The sequence below is a fragment of the Selaginella moellendorffii genome, unplaced genomic scaffold, assembly GCF_000143415.4.
Source record: "Selaginella moellendorffii unplaced genomic scaffold, v1.0 SELMOscaffold_35, whole genome shotgun sequence".
NCBI lineage: Eukaryota > Viridiplantae > Streptophyta > Lycopodiopsida > Selaginellales > Selaginellaceae > Selaginella > Selaginella moellendorffii.
Window position 1 is genome coordinate 510,277 of NW_003314296.1, and position 20,394 is coordinate 530,670.

General features: G+C 37.0%; 1 protein-coding gene across 1 annotated transcript; it reads left to right on the forward strand.

Annotated features, from left to right (window-relative positions):
• The first annotated feature begins 14,799 nt into the window (after nucleotides 1–14,799).
• Nucleotides 14,800–17,328, forward strand: LOC9657189 (succinate-semialdehyde dehydrogenase [NADP(+)]). Its single transcript, XM_024682821.1, has 16 exons — nucleotides 14,800–14,924; nucleotides 14,997–15,084; nucleotides 15,154–15,225; nucleotides 15,282–15,323; nucleotides 15,392–15,505; nucleotides 15,553–15,624; nucleotides 15,683–15,829; nucleotides 15,892–16,047; nucleotides 16,120–16,230; nucleotides 16,278–16,367; nucleotides 16,425–16,502; nucleotides 16,579–16,674; nucleotides 16,737–16,808; nucleotides 16,864–16,972; nucleotides 17,042–17,102; nucleotides 17,162–17,328. The coding sequence occupies exons 1-16, from the start codon at nucleotides 14,857–14,859 to the stop codon at nucleotides 17,268–17,270; spliced, it is 1,485 nt and encodes a 494-aa protein (XP_024538589.1). The 5' UTR covers nucleotides 14,800–14,856; the 3' UTR covers nucleotides 17,271–17,328.
• Nucleotides 17,329–20,394: the final 3,066 nt, after the last annotated feature.

Genomic DNA, 20,394 nt, shown 5'->3' on the forward strand with positions numbered 1-20,394 from the left:
ATAAATGAGAATTTAACGTGGGAACTCAATTAAAGCCAAGGCAGTGGTAGTCAAATAGATAAGATAAGCTAGCAAATTGGAAAAGAAAAATTTGTGGCTTACAGCATAGTGTATGGAGCTAATACATTGGTATAAAATACATTATGAACATTGAACATTTCCTCAAGAAAATCCAATTGATAGAATATATCATCAATCCATTTTAACACTAGGTAGGGATTAACAAATGTTGGTAACAACTTCTAGAATAAAGATCACTTTACATTCAAGTTCTATGAGGATAACTACATTGAATCTCCCACTTGATAAATTACATCCTGATGATATTGATCTTTATCATGTCGATACCTATCTTGAGTTTTGCCCATCACCTTAGTTGCTCTTGACCAACCTTGGTGCAACTACTTTACATAGCTAGGACCAATATTTTGGACATTGGTTTCAATACAACAATCTGTTGAGGAACTCCACAAGCATTCTTTTGCAGCCATGGAAAATAGCCAATAGCATTATGAAATGTGTTGTTATAACAGATTTCTACTATGTCCAAATGATCAACCTAGTTGCATTAGTCTGCCACGACATAGTACCACAAATAATCCTTTACTTGAGCATTCACATGTTCAATCTGCCCATTGGTTTTTGGATGATAAGCTATTACTAAACTTTAATTTGGTACCAAACAACTGAAACAATATGCCCCAAAACCCCATAAATCTCAAATCTCTATTTAAGATCATCTCTTTATGAAACCTATGAACCTGTACTACTTAATGGAAAAAGAGCTTTGTTGCTTACTTCGCATTCACTGTTTTCACAATTGGAATGAAGTGTGTAACCTTCAACAATTAATCCACAACCACCATCAAAGTGTCATAACCTTTAAACTTTGGCAAGCAAGTGATGAAGTCAAGTGTCAAACTTTTAAATGGCTATGTCAATGCTTGAATGCACTACAACTTCCCAACTTGCTTCTCAATTCTTCACTTACACTGTTGGTATATAGAGCAAAAATGGACATAATCCACTACATCACCTTCCATACCAGACTAAAAAAATCCTTTTTTCAATGAGGTAAGATTCTTTTCCTTACCACTATGTCCTATTCCAGAACATCATGATATTCCCACAAAATCAACTATCATAGGTCCTTGGACAAAAGATACAATTTTTCTTGCTTATAATAAATAAGCCCATTCCTAACTGAGAAGTGAAACTTCACATTGATGTGACTAGCAACTTTCGCCACTTCACTACTAAGGTTCTACTTTGCCAACTTTGCATGATGCAATATCGCCTTTACTAACGGATCACTTCCATATGAAGCCCGAACATCCTCCAACTAGTCTAAATTGATTGCCAACATTGCCTGGAATTGAGTCTGACAACTCAACGCATCCGGAACAATATTGTCTTTATCAAATCTATAGATGACTTCAATATCAAATCTAGCAAGCTTCTCTTGCTAATGAACTTAAGTTAACATAGGCATTGGCTACATTGTCAAGTAGCTCAATGTGTTACTATTTATATAAACCTTAATATGTCTACCCAATAGTATCTCTAATGTTCTAGTGCCAACACTATAGCAAATAGCTCTTTCTCGTGCGTTGGCCACCTTTATGGGGTTTCATCCAATTTCTTGGAGTAAAACACCAATAGGACAACTGCATCACTTTAGCATAACACCAACAACACTGTCACAATTTTATTGCAACACAAACACCTATAGCATAGTTAGATGCATCATAATGCACTTTGAAGGGTTTATCAAGATTTAAGATCTTGAGAATAGGAACTATAGTTAAAATCTTCTTCAATTGTACAAAAGCACATTGACAAGTTAGTGTCCAATGAAATGGTATATTACCCTTTATTAACTTAGTCAATAAAAGAGCAATACTTGCAAACTTTCAACAAATATGCAATAAGATCCCATTAAATCAAGAAAGGAATGAATATTTGATAAAGTAGTTAAAACTTCCTAAGACTTCTCTGCTTCCACTGTCTTTGGATCCACCTCAATTACACCACCATCAATTATATATCTAAGAAAGTTCATACGCATTTAACCAAAAACACATTTACTCTCCTTAATATATAATTTATTCTCTCGCAACTTTTAAAACTCCAACATTTTAAATGATCCTCCAATGTTTTACTAAAGACTATGACATCGTTAATATATAAGACAGCAAATGTGTCTAAATAATCTCTAAATATTCTATCCATTATTGTACTAAATGTTATTGAAGCATTATATAACCCAAATGATATAATGAGGAATTTATAGGACCTATAACAAGTTTTAAAGGTTGTTTTTTCCACATCTTGATTTGCCACCCGTATCTGATGATATCTGGATCATAAATCAAGTTGCATAAAATACTTAGCCTTTGAGATTTGGTCAAACAAGTCATCAATGTGAGGTAAATGATAATTGTTTCTGACTGTGATCTTGTTAAGAGCTTGATAATCAATATAGTATTAATATGACATTTAAACACTAATGAGATACCCATTGTTGAAGCTCAAGATCGTTTCAAATCTTACCTTCGAACATGCTAGTCTCATGACCTATAAAGTTGTAGCTTCATAACTACTCTTGAAGTGTTACCTCATATGAATATAATTTTTTATATTCATATCCTATCCAAGGTTATTCTTACAAATATTATTTTAATAATTGATCATCCCCTTTTGTTCCATATGAGCTACCTTGCCTCTTAAAAATATCCGTCTAACATGAGAATGTCAACTCTCTTTGGATGAGAAATAGTCCAAACTACCATATTAAGGACATGTATCATTAGCCATATTTTGATCTCCTATGGTCATCATTTTTAATCTCAAATTCATGAGCATTATCCTCAACTACATGATGATAATCATATGATTTTTTTTATTGTCTAAGAGTCCCTTTCCTTCAAGTGATCCTAACTATACTTATTTACCATAACTACATTAAAGCCATGCTAAATTATTCTTTCATATAAGTCATAACCTCAATTCTTTGAGGGAAACTTTTTATAGTTCCCAAGATCCTAAAGTCATTTTTTTATTAGCCTCCTTTCTATCCACCACACTTCAAGTTCACATATAAACTAAGGTGAAGAGCTAAAATCCATAACATCTTATTTCTCAAGTTTAACCCTACTCTTGGGACCTTCAAATGTCAATATTGACTGGTGATAAATTTGACTACCAATAAGAGTAAAACTAAGAAGTATTTATAACATCAAGTTATAAATGATTAATTTTCAATTCTAATTTAATAATTTAACCACACTTTTAACCATTTGGAAGAGTCTTAGTCACAACCTTTATAGGTCTTCATCCCAAATTGAGGATAACCATAAAAGTGGCTTTAGAGTCATATTAATTTTGCAAATGATTAAAGTGCTCCACATATATCTAAAAGTATTACTAATATACTAATTTTTTGCACTAAGCCCATATCCATTTTTACTACCCCTTTAGTAATCCAAGACCACTATTACTATAGACCTATCCCTCTAAAACAAAATTATCAATTCCATGAGTGATTATTTTATGACTATTTAACATCCTTAGGATGCCCCAAGATATAAGAGAACACTACCCTTTTGTTATGAATGTGATTGTAGGGTATTAACAATTATTTATTGGTAAGTTTTTTCAAATATTTTTTCATTACTGCCACGATATAGCACATTTTATCTCTCTTTTCTTAAGCCAACTGGAAAAGGGGCAATTGCTTGATGAGAGAGCCCTTAGTAGTTATTTTATCCCCATTTATCCCCCAAAGTTCCAAGGATCCACGGTAATAATATATTCAAATCTCATCCCATGATCACATGTGCTACATATGATGATATAAAATTGATATTGCTAGTTCCCTTTGATAGTCCTTTTTGCTCAAGTGTTAGTAAACTAAACTTACCATTTGCACTTAACTAAATGAGCATAAAAAAGGAATTCCTAAGTAACTTTTTTAGCCAAACATATTTGGCCTAATTTGTTAATTCTCTTTTACTTTATTTTGCACTAGCTTGTTAAATATTGAGGACTAGACCTTTAATATGACTATGTGATAGTTTATCATATCTACCGACACTTTTGCAATCATGCCTCATGCTCCCATTAGTTATTTATAAAAAGTGTCTAGTTTTGCCAATTAGGCGTATTTACTAAATGTAAAGATTGTATTGAACACAATGGTATTGCTTTCTGCAATCTAATGTTATTCTATATTTAGGAAGTTTTTGAGATTGTTTCAAAGGCCAACTCTTGGGATTGGGGTGAAACCTAATAAATGCTTTCATATATGGGGGGGGGGGGGTATAACTATGTATATCATAGTTATAAACACAGCTGGGATCTTGGCCATATTCATTGTGTTTCATAAATATAGCCGTGTTTGTGAATAGTATATACTGTTACGAACACGTGTTGTGATCCCGGCCATCATTGTCAGGATCATGGCTCGTGTTTATAACACTAATTTAGTTTCAGATCCAAGGCACACGCAACAATCTAGGGTGCACTAAGCATGGAACACTAATCCAGCATATTGCATGGGCAAAAACATCCTTCTTCATGGTGGTGGGATGAGGTAAGTGTGCTTGAGAGCAAAGGGCATGGCCACAAACTATGGTAATGCAAATATTGCATAATGGTGAACAAGCTCACTGGCATTGATCGTGTGTGAGTTCATCTATTGGGAGAAGGCCTAGGTAGCAAGGATATTGTGAGTTGCCCTCTTATCCTAGGTAACAAGAAGGCAGAGTTGGGTAACATACAAAAGGTTATTGACTCTGAGAAAGGCACAAGGGGGAAGAAATGACCGAATGTAGAACTTTTAGTGCCAATGGTATCATCCTAGGCAAGTGGAAGTGGCTGCATTTCCTCATTTTTTAGCAAGTAGAGCCAAGTCTATTTTATAGATTTAATGGATCCAGAATGGAAGAGTCGAGTTGATATGGCGATTAGAAGGTTTTTCTAGAATGAACACATGCCATTTATGAAAGTTCGATCCCATTACTTCCTCAACATGATTCAGGAAGTTGCCAAATATGGTGTGCTTTATACACCACCAAAATATGATGATCTTCGGAAGAAGCTTTTGTTGAAATAAAAAGGATTCATTGACGTTGAGATGGCATCTATGAGGAAGTAGTGGGAGTAGAGGGTGTAACCATATATGCAGATGGGTGGGCAGATAGGAGGAATCAACATATCATGGGGCTTGTGGCATATAGTCAAGGATGGGTAGCTTTTCTAAAGGCTATCGAAATTTCCTCAACAGGAAAAACAGTTGAGAATACTTTGCATTGCTGGGAAGAAGGCATTAACATTGTGGATGTAGAGAATGTTGTCATGGTTGTAACAGATGGGGAAAATGTAAACAGAGCAATAGTAGCAATTTTGAAACAAAGGTACTTGAAAATTTAATGGGTAGCATATTTTGCCCATTGCTTGAACAATGCTCTAAAAAACTTTAGTGAACTTCCATGGATGGTAATGCTTTTGGAGCGAGGAAAGGCTTTGGTGAGCTTCATCAGGAACCAAGCAAATGTTATGCTATTATGATACAAGGTTTGGCTACAACTTCATTATGATGGAGAGGTTGATAGAGCTCTGGGAAGCTTTACAATAGATGTTCATATGCCCTACGTACAAAGCAAGGCTTGTTGAAGACAAGAGCAGGCAAAGACAATTATGTAACCATATTTTATGACAGGTTAAGGACATGTTAAAGGTGTCTGAGGATGTTATACTGCTACTTCATCTTGTGGATGGTGATATACTTGATATTGGAAAAATATATAAGTGTATGAATGAGTTGGATGCAAATTTAGAGGAAGGACAGTCAGATTATGGCAAGTACAAAGAACTTCATCAAATCATGTCTAACCGGTGGCATGAATATCACTCGCTCATGCACTTGGTAGCATATATGCTAGAACTCGAGTTTCAAGAGCATGAGAAACATGCCAATAGAGAAGTCATGAAGGATTGGGATGCTTATCTATTGGCCATGTTTACATTTAGTGAGAAGGACGTGATACGAGATGAGCTTTTAACTTACAGAAGGATAGGAGGCATTTTCAACTCAATTGATGCTAAGGATGACTGCAATAAGAAGGGATCTGTACATTGGTGGGAGGACTATATTTATAAAATTCCAGCTCTTCAAAAGTTGGCCATTCAAGTTCTAAGTTAGGCATGCTTGTCATCCTTGGTGGAGAGATTGTTTAGCACTTTTGAGCATGTGTTTTCAAAGAAGAGAACAGACTTATTATGGACAGGATAGTAGATTTGGTTTTCATGGCTTGCAATAGCAGGTTGCTAACCTATAAAAATGACCGTGACTGTGACAAGTTTGTGAGCTACAAAGTATTAGAAATAGTTCCTCATCTAGAAGATGAGCTTAAGTCATGAGAGGAAGAGGAAAATGGAGATGATATTGACATTGTGAGGTTGAAGATAACAATGATTTGTAGGATTTCTGAGTAGTTTATATATAATAAAAAGTAGCATATTCCTAAAATTTTGTGTGTATGCGTGTGTGTGTGTGTATGTATGTGTATATATATATACATACATACATATACATTTTATAGGGATATATATCCTATTGTATATAATGTATCCTAAGGATATATATACATATATATATACATATACATATATATACACATATATACATATATACATATATATACACATATATACATATCTACATATATATACATATATACATATATATACATATATACATATATACATATAGAAAATGTATACATATGTGTGTATATAAGTATTACACTACTTTGGTAATTTTGTAATACATTAATTATAGTAGCATAGCATATAAACTATTCAATTAGAGTTGAATCTGGTCTATCCTTTCCTATATATAAGCAAGGGTCTAAAACTCAATTAACATACCTATTTTCATATCCTAGACATTTATAATATCATATTTTTATATAAGAAATACAATATTATACATTTTCTATAACAATTTGTGAAATGTTTCAAGTGGTACTTCTTTTGTATTTAAGTAGTTCTTGTGGAGCTTATAAAAAAAATAAAATATATTGGGGAGAAAATAACACATTACAAAATAATGAGATTGGAATGATTGTTAATTCTGGTTTTCAAAATCTCCTATCTCAAATATCAACAACTATTAATTATCCACATAATTATGAAAATATAAACTATGTTGATTTTGGTAGAGGAATTGCTTTAGTTGGATTTAATCATATGGATGGACCTATACCATATTGCACTACTGGGAAGATTTCAAATACACATGCTAGTGGTGTAGTTTTAAGACAAGCTTTTAGATTTTTGTTAAATAGATATGAAATGGATATAAATCGAGCTCAATCAACTAGTTGTGAAATTATTTCTCAAAGATATCAAATATGGTACGGCATATTGTTTTGGTATCCTTATAGACACTTTATAATTAACCAATCCTTATATTTCCCATCTGATTCTAGTGATAATTGTGATATAAGTTTAACAAGTTTAAATGCTGTACTAAAAAATAATAAACTCTATAAAGGTCAGTTTATTACTTCACCAAATCGTAAAAATATTTTATTATTAGAATCAAACTGTATACTTTCACTTTATTCAGGAAAGAATTTCTTATGGAGTTCTACAAATTTACTTGATTACTATGGAGATTGCTTTCTTATTCTTCAAATTGATGGTAATCTTGTTATATATACTCAAAAAAATGTTAAAATCTGGTCAACTAATAAAAATTGTATACCTCAACCAAATTGTTTATTGATAACATTTTTAACTATACAAAATGATTGTAATTTGGTAATTTATAAATCAGAAGCACCAAACAACGTTTGGTGGTCATTAAATACTGATAAGTATAATGGCTGTTTAACATAGCTTTATCATGCTAAATAAATTAACATTTTCAAAACATAATATATATTAGAAACTTTAACAAATAGTTTTAAATTTTTTTTGTATGTGTATGTATAAGCCAAAAATGTAATTTAGAATTACAAATAATAATAAGTAGATAGTCACAAAATCACAGTAGAGATAGTGAAATATCCATCCTTAAGTAAAAAATTCTAACTTCCAACTATGTTACAAAGTATAATTATTCCATAATTACTTATTCTAAAATTTTTTGGTCTTTGTGTCATAGATTAATATCGATACCTTTTTAAGATTTTTTAAAAATATATAAAGAAATATTATATTTTAAATTTATATAAAATAGTTTTAAAAGATAATATGTCAGTAAAAATATGAAACATATAGTACATTATAAGATACAATAAATTTTAATATATATATTTTGTTTTATATCAAATCACTCTTGTTTAATTATTAAATATGTATCAAAAACTATAAATATCCTATATGTGGTATCCCACTTAAGAGAAATGGAACAAGTATGACAATGCAATATAGTATATTAAAAGATTATTAATTTGTCGTGTTTTAAAATAAAAAATGTAGCAATTACAGAAAAAGTATAATTACCAAATATATATAATTAGTATAATATAATATTTTATTGTCATTTATACTTGCTATCTCTCTATAGTTTTTGAGTATCTTTTTAACCACTCTTGATAAAGTTCAAACCTCAAACCTTTACTCAGGATGTAAACCCCATAGTTTTGTGGCAGTTGAAGATTAAATTAAGGCTTGACCAAATTAGATTTCAGAAACTTCATGCTTATATATTTAAAAGACAAATGGCTTTATATTCCAATTTAGATTTGAATATACAAAAAAATGGAGAAACTACCATAAAGAGGGCTACCAGGAACAAGATTTTGTTTTCTCAAACTCAAGCTTCTTCATAAAATTTGAAGGCCCAACCTAGATCAACCGTTGACACATTGTTGAGAATCAGCCTGTTAAAGAATATGTCCTTTAAGTGGCCTGCAATGGGAGGGTCCATAACAGTATACCTGTGTAGAAAAAAAAGGAGACGAAACATTAGAACTTCCAAGAAAAAAAATAAAGCTTTGATCCATGACACCATAAAGTTTTTATCTTTGAGCTGTTCTTCTACATGATCCATGGGACCTACACTGGTGCAGTAGGTGTGGAAGTAGTACAAATGCAGGGCTTCAAATAGGCTCTGAGTGATCGAAATTCCAGCTTTCTGACGCTTAGTATATGTCAAGGGCATGAAAGCCATGTGGTTTTTGGGCCACATTGTAGACATCCATATGGAGATCCTTTGAGGTAGTATGCTGCACAGATCTGCAACAGTGTCAGAAATAAAACTACCTAACAAAGAGAAAGAGAAACATTGATTCAAAAGGTGGATGGCTTTAGGGAATAATTTTGGCATTAAAGTGAATGTTATGACCAGAAAAAATGTCATATGACATGGATAGTTTGAGAGGCTAATGTCACTTGACATTCAAATATTTACAAATAAATGACATTTGACATGGAATGATTTTTTAGAGAATATCATAAGAATCCTAATATTCTAGAATATATCTATAGGAATATACCTAATACATACCTATTAAGAACTTTCTTGTATTAAATGTGGGCAGGCCACTTTCACAGATGTGTTGTCACTTCAACTTTACTCTAAAATCTCCTCGACTATGAAATGAAGCAATAAAACTTGAAAAGAGCTTGTGGGATAGATAAAAATGTGGAAGGAGATCAATATGAGGGGGATGGTACTACTTTAATGGAGGAGCTCTTTGTAGCTAATCAAGAAGAAAATCAAACATTATAGGTTAAAAAAAATCTAATAGAAAGTATAGGAGGGATTGGAAAAATATTCACCCTTGGATGATTTTTGGAAGCAGTGGAGATCATGCATTAAGTGTAACTAAAGATTTCTTATGTATCCCAAGAGAAAATTCTTTTATGGACCTAGAGTTAATAGTTGCAAAGGCATTCTTGCCTTGGCAACCACACAAAATCTCATATAGTTAGTAAAGATGCATGCAACAAAATAATAGACTTGAAATCAAGAGATGGTGGTGCCATTTATGATATAAGAAAAGGAATTGAGAATAGAGCAAAAACAGAATGAAAAAGTGGCTAATATGATAAAAATGGTTTATTTTTTACTCTCAAAATAATCTACTCCTTAAATCAAAGAGTTTCTCAAGTTTAAGAAGACTCTATAAATTCTAGAAGCTAGAAGATATCATTTTTATAACAATGTAGTGGGTGGTAGGAATTTCTTACTAGCAACAAAGATTGGTTGTTGTATTGGTTTTGTTTGGTCTCATTAGCTATTTATAGAAAGTGTTTAGATTTGCTATTTTGGCATATCTATGGAATCTAAAACTTGTTTTGAACACAATGATGTTGCTCTTATGTCCAAATTTACAATCTAATACCATTTTATATTTAATAAATTTTAATGATTATCCCAGAGACTAACTTTTGGGATTGAGGAAACACTCTTAAAATATGTATTCCTCAGGTTCCAAATATATAGTAGGGATAGTGGGTAGGTTAGGTATAGCCAATTAACTTGAAACATAGTTTAACTCATGCTTGCATGTCTATCTTTATTATGCATTTGACATGGGTCTAAACCTAAGTTTTATACTATGCTAGCTGGTGGTGGACCCATATCCTTATGTTATACCATATTAAAATAGCATTAGACTTTATTTAACTCTGTTTTGTATGTTGATTCTAGCATTAGGATACTAAATGCTCTAGGACTATTCCAAATTGCTTTATGCCCCTTTCCTTTGCTCCTTAAACTATATGCTTAAGAGTTGTTTCATGCTCTACTTCTTTTGCTTTTAAGCTCTATGTTCGGGAATTTAGCTCCATCCCTTCATTTAATAATCCAAGGCTTTGAAATTTAAATTTTGCTTCACTGCCCTTGGACACATGGCATGTGGCATGTTGCACATGGAAGGTTAAGGTTCCACTCTATGGTTATTCTATGATAAACCACTATAAAGTAAAGGGTGAAAACCATATGTGACCTCTCGAAAACTCTAAAATAAAAAACTTATAAATAACTAACATAATGGGATTAAAATGACTCTATACTTTACTATATTTATGAATCATATCCTAGGACAAGTCCTTGGTGGGATCTAAGTTGGAAAGATTTATTTATAAAGTTAGATAAAATCCTTTAGATTTACAAAAGGAATTTGCAAATAGTTTAGGCTCAAGTTGAGAAGTTTGCCAACAAGAGGAGGAGGTTTCAAGTATGTGCATGTGAAAGATGCAATACCATTGTGCATTTGTAAGATGGTAGAAATGACAAGTTGTCCCCATAGTAATTTGGTCATTATCCAATTCTGGAATAAGTCAGTACAATAACATAATATCAATTAAAATTAGCAAGTTGAAAGGTATGCTCACAAGGAATAAATCCCAAGTAAATTCTCTGTAGATATTTCAAGAGGCTAAAGATGATATGCTAGAGGATTTAGCCAGTTCTAGAAAGTGTAATCAATCACCAATGTGCTATCCTTGCACCTCATTAATCATTTAAGGATTCTAGCATAGCTAAATATGTGATTAGCATGTTGATTAGCCCTAATTTAATCAAAATTAAAGTGGAGCAGAGTCACGCTTAGCCTTGGCTATCTTCCTCTGAATTTGGAATGTTCACATTCTCAAATGTTGTCAAATACTCGTTATGGTCGCTCCAACTAGGATTGCCCTTGTTGATGCTGATGTGGGCACTCCAATAACAGGGTTAATGACTGGTACTAATAATTCTTCATGCTAGTGCTCTTCTCACTAAGAGAAATTGGCTCTGAATTTCCTGCTTTCCAGACAAAGATCCTTGCCTCTTCTAACGTCTAGCTGTTTTATCTTGGTTTTGTGTTTTCCTCCTCTTTACTTGCTCCAATTTTTCTACAGCTTTTTCCAAAGCCTCTCTTTCTCTTGCACACATAAATCAGGAGAAGATTCTTGGCTTCTCTTGCTCAGCGCTCACTCTTAGCCCACGAATGTAATCTTCCAGCACAAGATGTGAGGCCACTCACACACCCTCCAAGCAAGATCAAGTTGACTGCAAGTTAACCCCAAGAATGACTCCAAAAGAAAGCATTGTGAGCTAAAAACACAATTGAAAATCCAAGGTTCTTCCATTGCTTATTTATATCACACTCCATTACTCTCACACCCATGCCTTCTTTCTCTCCTTGCTTCTCCTTCTATCCTCCCACTTCTTCCATGGTTATCTTCCCATGTGTTTCCTCTCTTTTTAGTCTTTTATTACACCTCTTAATGCTCTCTCCAACCCAAGATCATTCTTCCAAATACAAGAACACTCAATGCACTAGCTAGCTCTCTGTTTTTTTCCACACTCTCTTGTTCTTTCCCTTGCTTTCCTTGCATTGGTTCCTCAATGAATCATATTGTCCTTCTAACTCAAGCTATATTATTTTTCTCTAGGATTTCTAGGATTTTTCTTATTGAAAATCCTTCATTCCTTCACCTTTTCTACTCCAAATCAAGGTGAAAACACTTACCTTTGCCTCCAAGTGCATATTGAAAGTGCATACTGTGGGAAGCTGACAGTAGTCACATACAAGTTCCTCACTGATTATTAATGTTTATGTTAATATTTATGATAATAAGATGGTCCTAACTGAGGATAGGTTTGTTTATATGCCCAACTAGGAAGTATAGGAACTAATGAAACTTTGTTATTTTACAGTCCTTAATAGACATTAGCAACATTGACAATTGCAAGGAACAACAAGGGTAGCACATGAATGAAAGAAACTTGAGAAAAAGCCATGGCATAAAAGTTATCTTTCAGTTTATAGAAAATTAGATTCTGGGAATTTTGATTCTTATTATTGAATACAGCTGAGAAATCCTTGTCGAAGACTTCACTGAAGGGGACTTCCAAACAATACAGAGAAATAATTTACTTCATATTAAAAAAAACAAGATTTGTCTTCCCACAGTGAGTCAAATGCATGTATTTTCTTAGCTCTATGTGTCCCTTACGTCTCTTGTCTTCAAGAGCTCACTAGAATTTCTCATACCAAGATTCTGGAGTCAATTACCAAGTTCTCTTTGTCCGTGCCAGTTGATTACTTTGAACAGGAGAACCTGTGTCAACTAGGAGTCAACTTACAATGTCCTCTGAAAACACGCTCACTGGACTATTTCCCTGATGGAGCCCTTGTGGAGGTGTGGTCAACACCAGTTCTGATCGTGGATGGATTGTTGCCTTTACACCATGGCAGCAACCCATGCATCAACCTCCTCATGCTGGAGCAGCAATGCACAGTATAGAAACTAAAAAAAGTGTTTTTGATACACACGTGGTTAGATTAAAGAGTGTTATCCAAATGCCAGACAAGTAGACTACTGTGCATGGTGAGCTCACCTTCTCCTAGCAAGGTTGGTATTTTGTTGTAAAGAGGACATCTAGATGAAAATAACTCATCGTTGACCTTTTGTCCAACACCAACACTCTGAGCACCTTCTTGGTCCCCAAATCAGCTCCTACTAATAGATCAGGGTAGGCAAAATTTCGAAGCCGCTCAGTCGGGCTTGTCATCGAAGTACGTAACATGCAACCGCTCCCCCCGACTTTGTAGCGCTTGGCGGCAGCCAAGAACACTCTCTCCGGCATGGCAGCCACGAGAGCAAGGTCTGGATCGCGCGGTCGGCCAAGCCCCAAACCAGCAGCGGCGAGGCCCGGCCCTTGCTCCAAAACTCTCAGCACCAAGTCGTGGCGTAGCCTAGTCGCCAAGCCATCTCATGTCCAAGCCAGAGGTCTCGAAATGGACGACGAGATGAGGACTGGTTTGGAGGCGATGGTCCAATCCATCGAGAGAATCAAGTCCGAGGTGATTCACCGCGAGAGCCAGGGTGATCGCTTGCTCGAAAGCTGGCCGCGGGTTGAGAAGTGAATGCTTCGCGGCGCTTGGCGCTGGCGACGAGCTCGGACGAGAGGAGCGGCGAGTTTCCTGTGAGATACTTCGCGTCGGCCACCACTCCATGCTTTGCCAGGAACGCTGCAGCCTCCACGTCCGAGAGTCTCTGCGTCGCCGAGACTCTGTGGAGATGGCGGTGATGGATTTCTTCGAGCTCGCAAAGACGAGGATTCGCCTTCGACGTGTGGAAGTCCGTTCTTAAACTCCACAGAGCGCTCGAGCTCGTCCCAGCCATCGGAGATGCAGTACCAGTGATTGTCCGACTCGCGGAGCTCCGTGATCAAGTAGTGGAGCTCGTCGAGCGTCTTCTGGAAGGCGATCTTGCGCTGGATGGCAGCATCGTCCCAGAAGGCAAGCCACAGCGCCGAGCGAAACATCGATTGAGGGGAAGGGACGGCCGGGAGATAGACAAGCCTTCGTCGCTCCACTCCATGCCTGCGATCCATCCCGAAGTCTCGCAAGCATCGCAATGCCAGCATCACCGCCCCACTACCAACAGCACCATCGAGCTCGAGCGTTCTTGCCTTTGGCAGCGCCAAGAACTCCTCCAGCAAATCCCGAAAGCATGCCCTTCCTAGCAGCCAGCTTTGAACGTCTAGACGATCGCTGCTGGGCTCCATCAAACTCGGCCACGGTATCTCATAGGCGACGCCCTCAGAAATCGCCAAGATCATGGATCTTTCCCGATCGTCCCACTTCTAGAGGCCAGGTCGAGGAAGAAATCGTGCTGGAGCAGGCTCGATACGAGCTGTGAGTTGTCGGCATTCAGCCAGGAGTTTCTGCTGCATCGTATTATAGTGTGCATTTCTTCCACCTTCCAGAGCTCCAAGAACCCTAAAACAGGGGGCCATCTGTTGGATTAACGTTAATTTAAATTCTAGGGCTTAGGGTTTATATTGGGGAAATGAAGCAATGCGGCATTCTTGCCCAAATCGATTGAAAGTGCAAGCTCATGGCTAGTTTCTGCAAGATTGTCAAGCGATTCTATCGTGCCAACAAGCCGATCAAGCCTAACACATCGTAAGTTTTTTGGTTTTCTCTTCCTCCGGATCTTTTCATTGAGACTTCGCAAAAAACCTTTTTTTTTTTCAGGTGGCCTGGTTACAGAAATGTTCTTGATATCACGAATCCGGCTACTCTGAAGAAAGTAGGAGAGTTGCAAGAGGACACCATTCCTGATGTACACATTGGTTTTGTTTTTCTTCTTCTTCATCTGATCTTAGTTCTCCATTTTGTGTGGTTTTTTTAGATCGAAAGAAAGCTCGAGTATCTACACACGGGGCTCAAGCGCTGGAAGCTTACACACGTTGATCAACGAAAGGTCTGGTTATTTTTTTTCCTTCTTTGCACACACACGAGGAATTTTTCTTCTTGCAGGCGGCTCTGGAAAAGTTTGCTGATGCTTTGGTAACAAGAAAGGTAGACTAGATTTATCTTCCTCGGTTTGCTTCGAGCAGTAACAATCTTCTTCTACCTGGTATGTCTAGACGACGCTAGCAAAAATCCTCACCTCCGAGACAGGAAAGCCGATATCTCAAGCAAGGAGCGAGATTGCTGCCACTGTGGATCGGATTCACTACTTCGTCGAAAACTGTGAAAAGGTAAAAGCGTCATTCATTCGAAGTTGTCATCTTGGACGTTGTCCTAGGTGATTGGAACGCAAACGGTTCTGGAAAGCTCCAGATTGAAGGAGAAAGTACAGTATGAGCCGCTCGGTGTGGTAAGCTTTTTTTTTCCATAGCACTGTAAAGAAGAAATCCTGGTCTCACTCTTTCCAGATCGCAAACATATCAGCATGGAATTATCCTTACTTCCTCTCTGCGAACGTTTTCGCCCCGGCACTTCTCACTGGGAATTGCGTGCTTTACAAGCCCAGCGAGAATGCGAGCCTCACAGGCCAGGAGATCACAGACATGCTACACAATGTATATAGAAGATTTTTCTTCTTTTTTCTCTGCAGTTTTTGCTCTAACTTGTGTGGACGCAGGCTGGGATTCCAGAGGACGTGTTTGTCATCTCTAGCGGAGGAGCCGACACAGGCTCCAGGATTGCTGGAAATAAAGACATTGGTGGATTGTTTTTCACGGGGTCCTACGATACTGGCTTGGAGATTGCGAAGAAAGCCTCTCCAAACCTTGTCAAGGCAAGTACAATAACTTAGATATCATACCTTATGGGTTTTTCTTCTTCTCTTTTTCTTTCTTTGATTTTACAGCTTCAGTTAGAGCTTGGTGGTAAAGACGCTGCTTATATACGTCACGATGTCCCCAATATCCTAGCTACGGCAACAACAGTCGCGGATGGAGCTTTCTATAACTCCGGACAAGTAACCTTTCTAGTTGTTTAATCTTCATTTCATGCTTTGTGTACTAGAGTTGCTGCTCTATACGAAGAATATATGTCAACAAGCGGGTCTATGTTCCTTTCATGGAAGCTTTGAAGAAGATATCTCATTCGTACAGGGTAATATATGAATCACACCAATTTCTGTTTGTGGATGATACTCTTTTTGAACAACAGATTGGAGATCCTACTTTGGAGGACACTTATATTGGACCTCTTTGCACCAAAAAGCAAGTAGAAAAAATCGGAAAACTGGTATTTATTAGAGCTTTTCGAGATTTTTCTTACTTCTTTTGTGTTCTTTTCATTCCTGTCTCGGCCCTCTTTGGAGCTTGCTGAGGCAATTAATCGGGGTGCTCAGGTAGACGTCGGTGGCGACACCACAAACAGTACTGCTCACAAAGTCGGCTACTTCGTTCCTCCGACGGTAAAATTTTAAGTTTCTTCTATCTTCTGAACGAGGGAAAACCAAGGATGGCTTTCTTGCAGATTCTAACAGATGTTGATCACCAAATGTCGATTATGCGGAAGGAAACGTTTGGTCCTGTCGTGGGTGTGATGGTAACATTTTGATTTGTTTTTCCACTGGGGTCTTGAAGTGGAGAAACTCTCGCAGTGCGTGGAAGACGATGACGAAGCCACCACTTTGATGAGCGACACAGAGTACGGTCTTACTGCCAGTGTCTTTAGCAAGCATCTCGAAGACGCAGAGGCAATTCTAAATGGTTCGCTCGAATTCTTTCTTGTTCTAAGTGATGCAAACTCTTTGGATTTCTTCTGTTTGTCTTTTGTAGAGTTGAAGGTCGGCACCGGCTATTGGAACTGCTGTGATCGGGTCTCACCTCGCGTACCATGGTAACTTCCACTTTCTTTTCATTGTTCTTGATTGCTTTCACTCTGGAAATTCATCCCAGGTCTGGAAGAAAAAGGTCTGGTGTTGGCTCCACGCTGGGAATCGATGGATTGAGAGCTTTTGTTCAACCCAAAGGCTTCTTTTGTCACGAGCCAATGGCTGCCATTTAAAATTTATACTTAAAAGCATGAAATGTTATTTAAGTGTATAACGTATATTACTTCACCATTTAGTTGTAGTGGATATTACTAATAACTCCCAATTTATATACAGTAAATTTTTGCTAACTAATATAATACATTCTTAAGTAATTAACTCTCTAATAATATTCACAAGTTTTAATAAGTAAATAATTATCTAGAATAAATAATTATTTTTATTTTTGTAAGTTGTACTAATATGTATATAAAAAATTATTAAATTTCATAGATTCTTTAATTTATAGATCCATATGTCATTTTTAATAATACATTATGAGTGCATGGAATATAGAAAAGGAATAAATCCAAAAACCTTAGTTTATATATAAGAGCAAATGGCTTAGATTGAAACCAATTCAATAGTTATCAAAATCCCACTATGTTAATATTAATGTATGACCATTAATATTAATATACAGCACATAGCCATACACTTGGACCTCATCCCTCTCCTCTCGAAAGAATAGAAGGTAGTTAGGGTTCTCTAGTTGATAGGTTGGGATCTTGAGGAACATCATAAAAAGGCATCGTTGGATCTATATGTGGTATTAGTTATTCTTAATCCTTTTATATAAAGCATTTCAACTATTGCATATGCACAATTTCTAGGGAATTGACATGTTGAACATCATATTGAACCTCATAAATTTACAATCGAACTTGCTACAACACCCAATACGGTCCCTCTTCCATTGAGCAAGGAACCCTTTAGACAAATCACATGGGAAAATAAATTAAAAGCAAGTCATCCACTTTATACTTTGTTGAGAGTTATAGCATTGTTGTTGTCCCACTTGTAAATGGTTTACATATTCAGTAGACTCAATTGGACAAATGGAAGAATACTCGTCAATACTAATCCTAAGACCTAGCATCACTAACTCATGGTAATCGCAAAGGTAAACTCAACTCTATTGGTAGTATTAGATCATGACCATAAAGGAGTTTATATGGTGAAGCACTAACAAAACTCTGTACCCTTATGACATATGTATACCAAAAAAATGGCAAATAACCATCATAATATAAGCTATAAATTTTTCCTTTCCAATTTGCTAACTTACCTCATCTATCCAACTACTATGGCTTTGGCCTTAGTTAAGTTCCCTCACTAAGATTCCCACGTATTGTACCAACTTCTACTTGGTCTTATTTGTTCATTGCACAAGTAATGGAGTGTTAGCCATCCATCCACAAATTCCTAAATTATCTCCCAATCCCCTTCCCTGGGTTAAATTGGACTTAAGGTTCGGCTACACTCCTTACAGACACAAGCAGCCAAGCACACCAAACCTCTAGATTCCCAACATCATTTGGTACAACAAAACTTGATCATGAGGCCCTCTAAATCCCAAGCCTTGGGTGTAACACTTGCTTTGGGACACCAGGGGGAAACACCATGGCCTAACAGCCCGGTATAAATACCCCTACTCCCCCACTTACATCCCGAATGAAAGGCTTAAGCCCCTAGGAAGGGTGAGGACTAATGAGTCACAAGGTACTCAAGTGGGGCACCACTCCATATGAGCCAGGAGCATTGCAATTAATTTCCTTTTCAGAAGTGGGAGTTGCTCTTGAGCACTTTCTTGGTTGGCCCTTCTGGCACCACTCGAGTCCAATCGTAGGATTAAAAAGAGACATTCAATGTGGGTATTGAACTTCTTTTATGGGTGGTGGAGTTGTAAGGAACCAACTCCCCAAGGTGTTATAGGCTAAAAGATCCCCAAAAACACAATTAAAATGATAAAGAGTTCATTAGATGAGACTAAGTCCGAGATCGAGTTCGAGACAGACTTTGACACCGAGTTCAAGACCAAGTCCGAGATCAACTCTGAGATCAACTCCGAGACCGAGTTCGAGACCGAGTCCGAGATCCGAAATCGGGTCCCAGATCGAGTCCGAGATCAAGTCCGAGACAAAGTCTGGGGTCGGGTCCAAGATTGAGTTCAAGATTGAGTCCAAGACTGAATCCGATGTCAAGTCCGAGATCGAGTTTGAGAATGAGTTTGAGACTGAGACTAGGGCTAAGGGGCCTTGGGTGGGAGTGAACATTGTTGACCATGTCTCCAGGGGCATCCCCCCACTTAACGGTGTGCCTAAGTTAGTGTAGCGCACCTTATCTCTCTCCCCTTAAGCCAACTGGAAAAGGGGCAATTGTTTGATAAAAGAGCAATCATATCCCTATTTATCCCCCAAGGTTCCAAGGATCCACGGTGACAGTATATCCAAATCTCATCCTATGATCATATAGGCTACACTCAATCCTTCCATTGTGTAAACTAGCTATTCCATATGAGGCAACTAATCATCCACCTGTACCGCAGTCCCACGGTGGATACTTTCGTCCGTGGATACTCCACACAAGAGGAAGGACGTATGCATGGATGTTCAATACGTACGATTTCAAATTTAGGGGTAGGAATATACCTTGCTCAAAGGTATATTATATTTTAGGTAGCCACTAATCAATAGGAATCGAACCTATGCCATTTGCTCCGATACCAACTATAGCGCACCTTATTTATCTCCCCTTAAGCCAACTGGAAAAGGGGCAATTGTTTGATGAGAGAGCCCTTAGTGGCTATTTTATCCCCATTTATCCCCTAAGGTTCCAAGGATCCATGGTGACAGTATATCCAAATCTCATCCCATGATCACATGCGTTACAGTTAGCCTCCCCAATTAGGAGCCCATGACAATGGAATATAAGTGTCCCTATACCCCTCACCTCACCATGCCCTCGTATGGGATTGGGACTTGAACACAACCTCCGTAGAATACGTTTACGGATTCAACATCCTCGCAGGGAGTTGGGCATAGCTCTTTATGCCTAGTTAAACTACCTAACCCATGCTAATTAGCTTACCTTCAGCGTGCCTTTGGGTCCCAACATATAACATTGCTTAATTTCTCAAATAGATTCTTTAATTGAATTTGGCATAAGTATATAGAGTTCTACAAAAATTCTTCCACTAGATCTTGCAGCTTCGCTACGTTCTCCTCCGATTCCTATGTTGCTTTGCAATATAAAATCCTTTCCACTTCACATGGACTCCCTCACCTCACGTCTTGTCGCTTAGTTTTGCACACATGA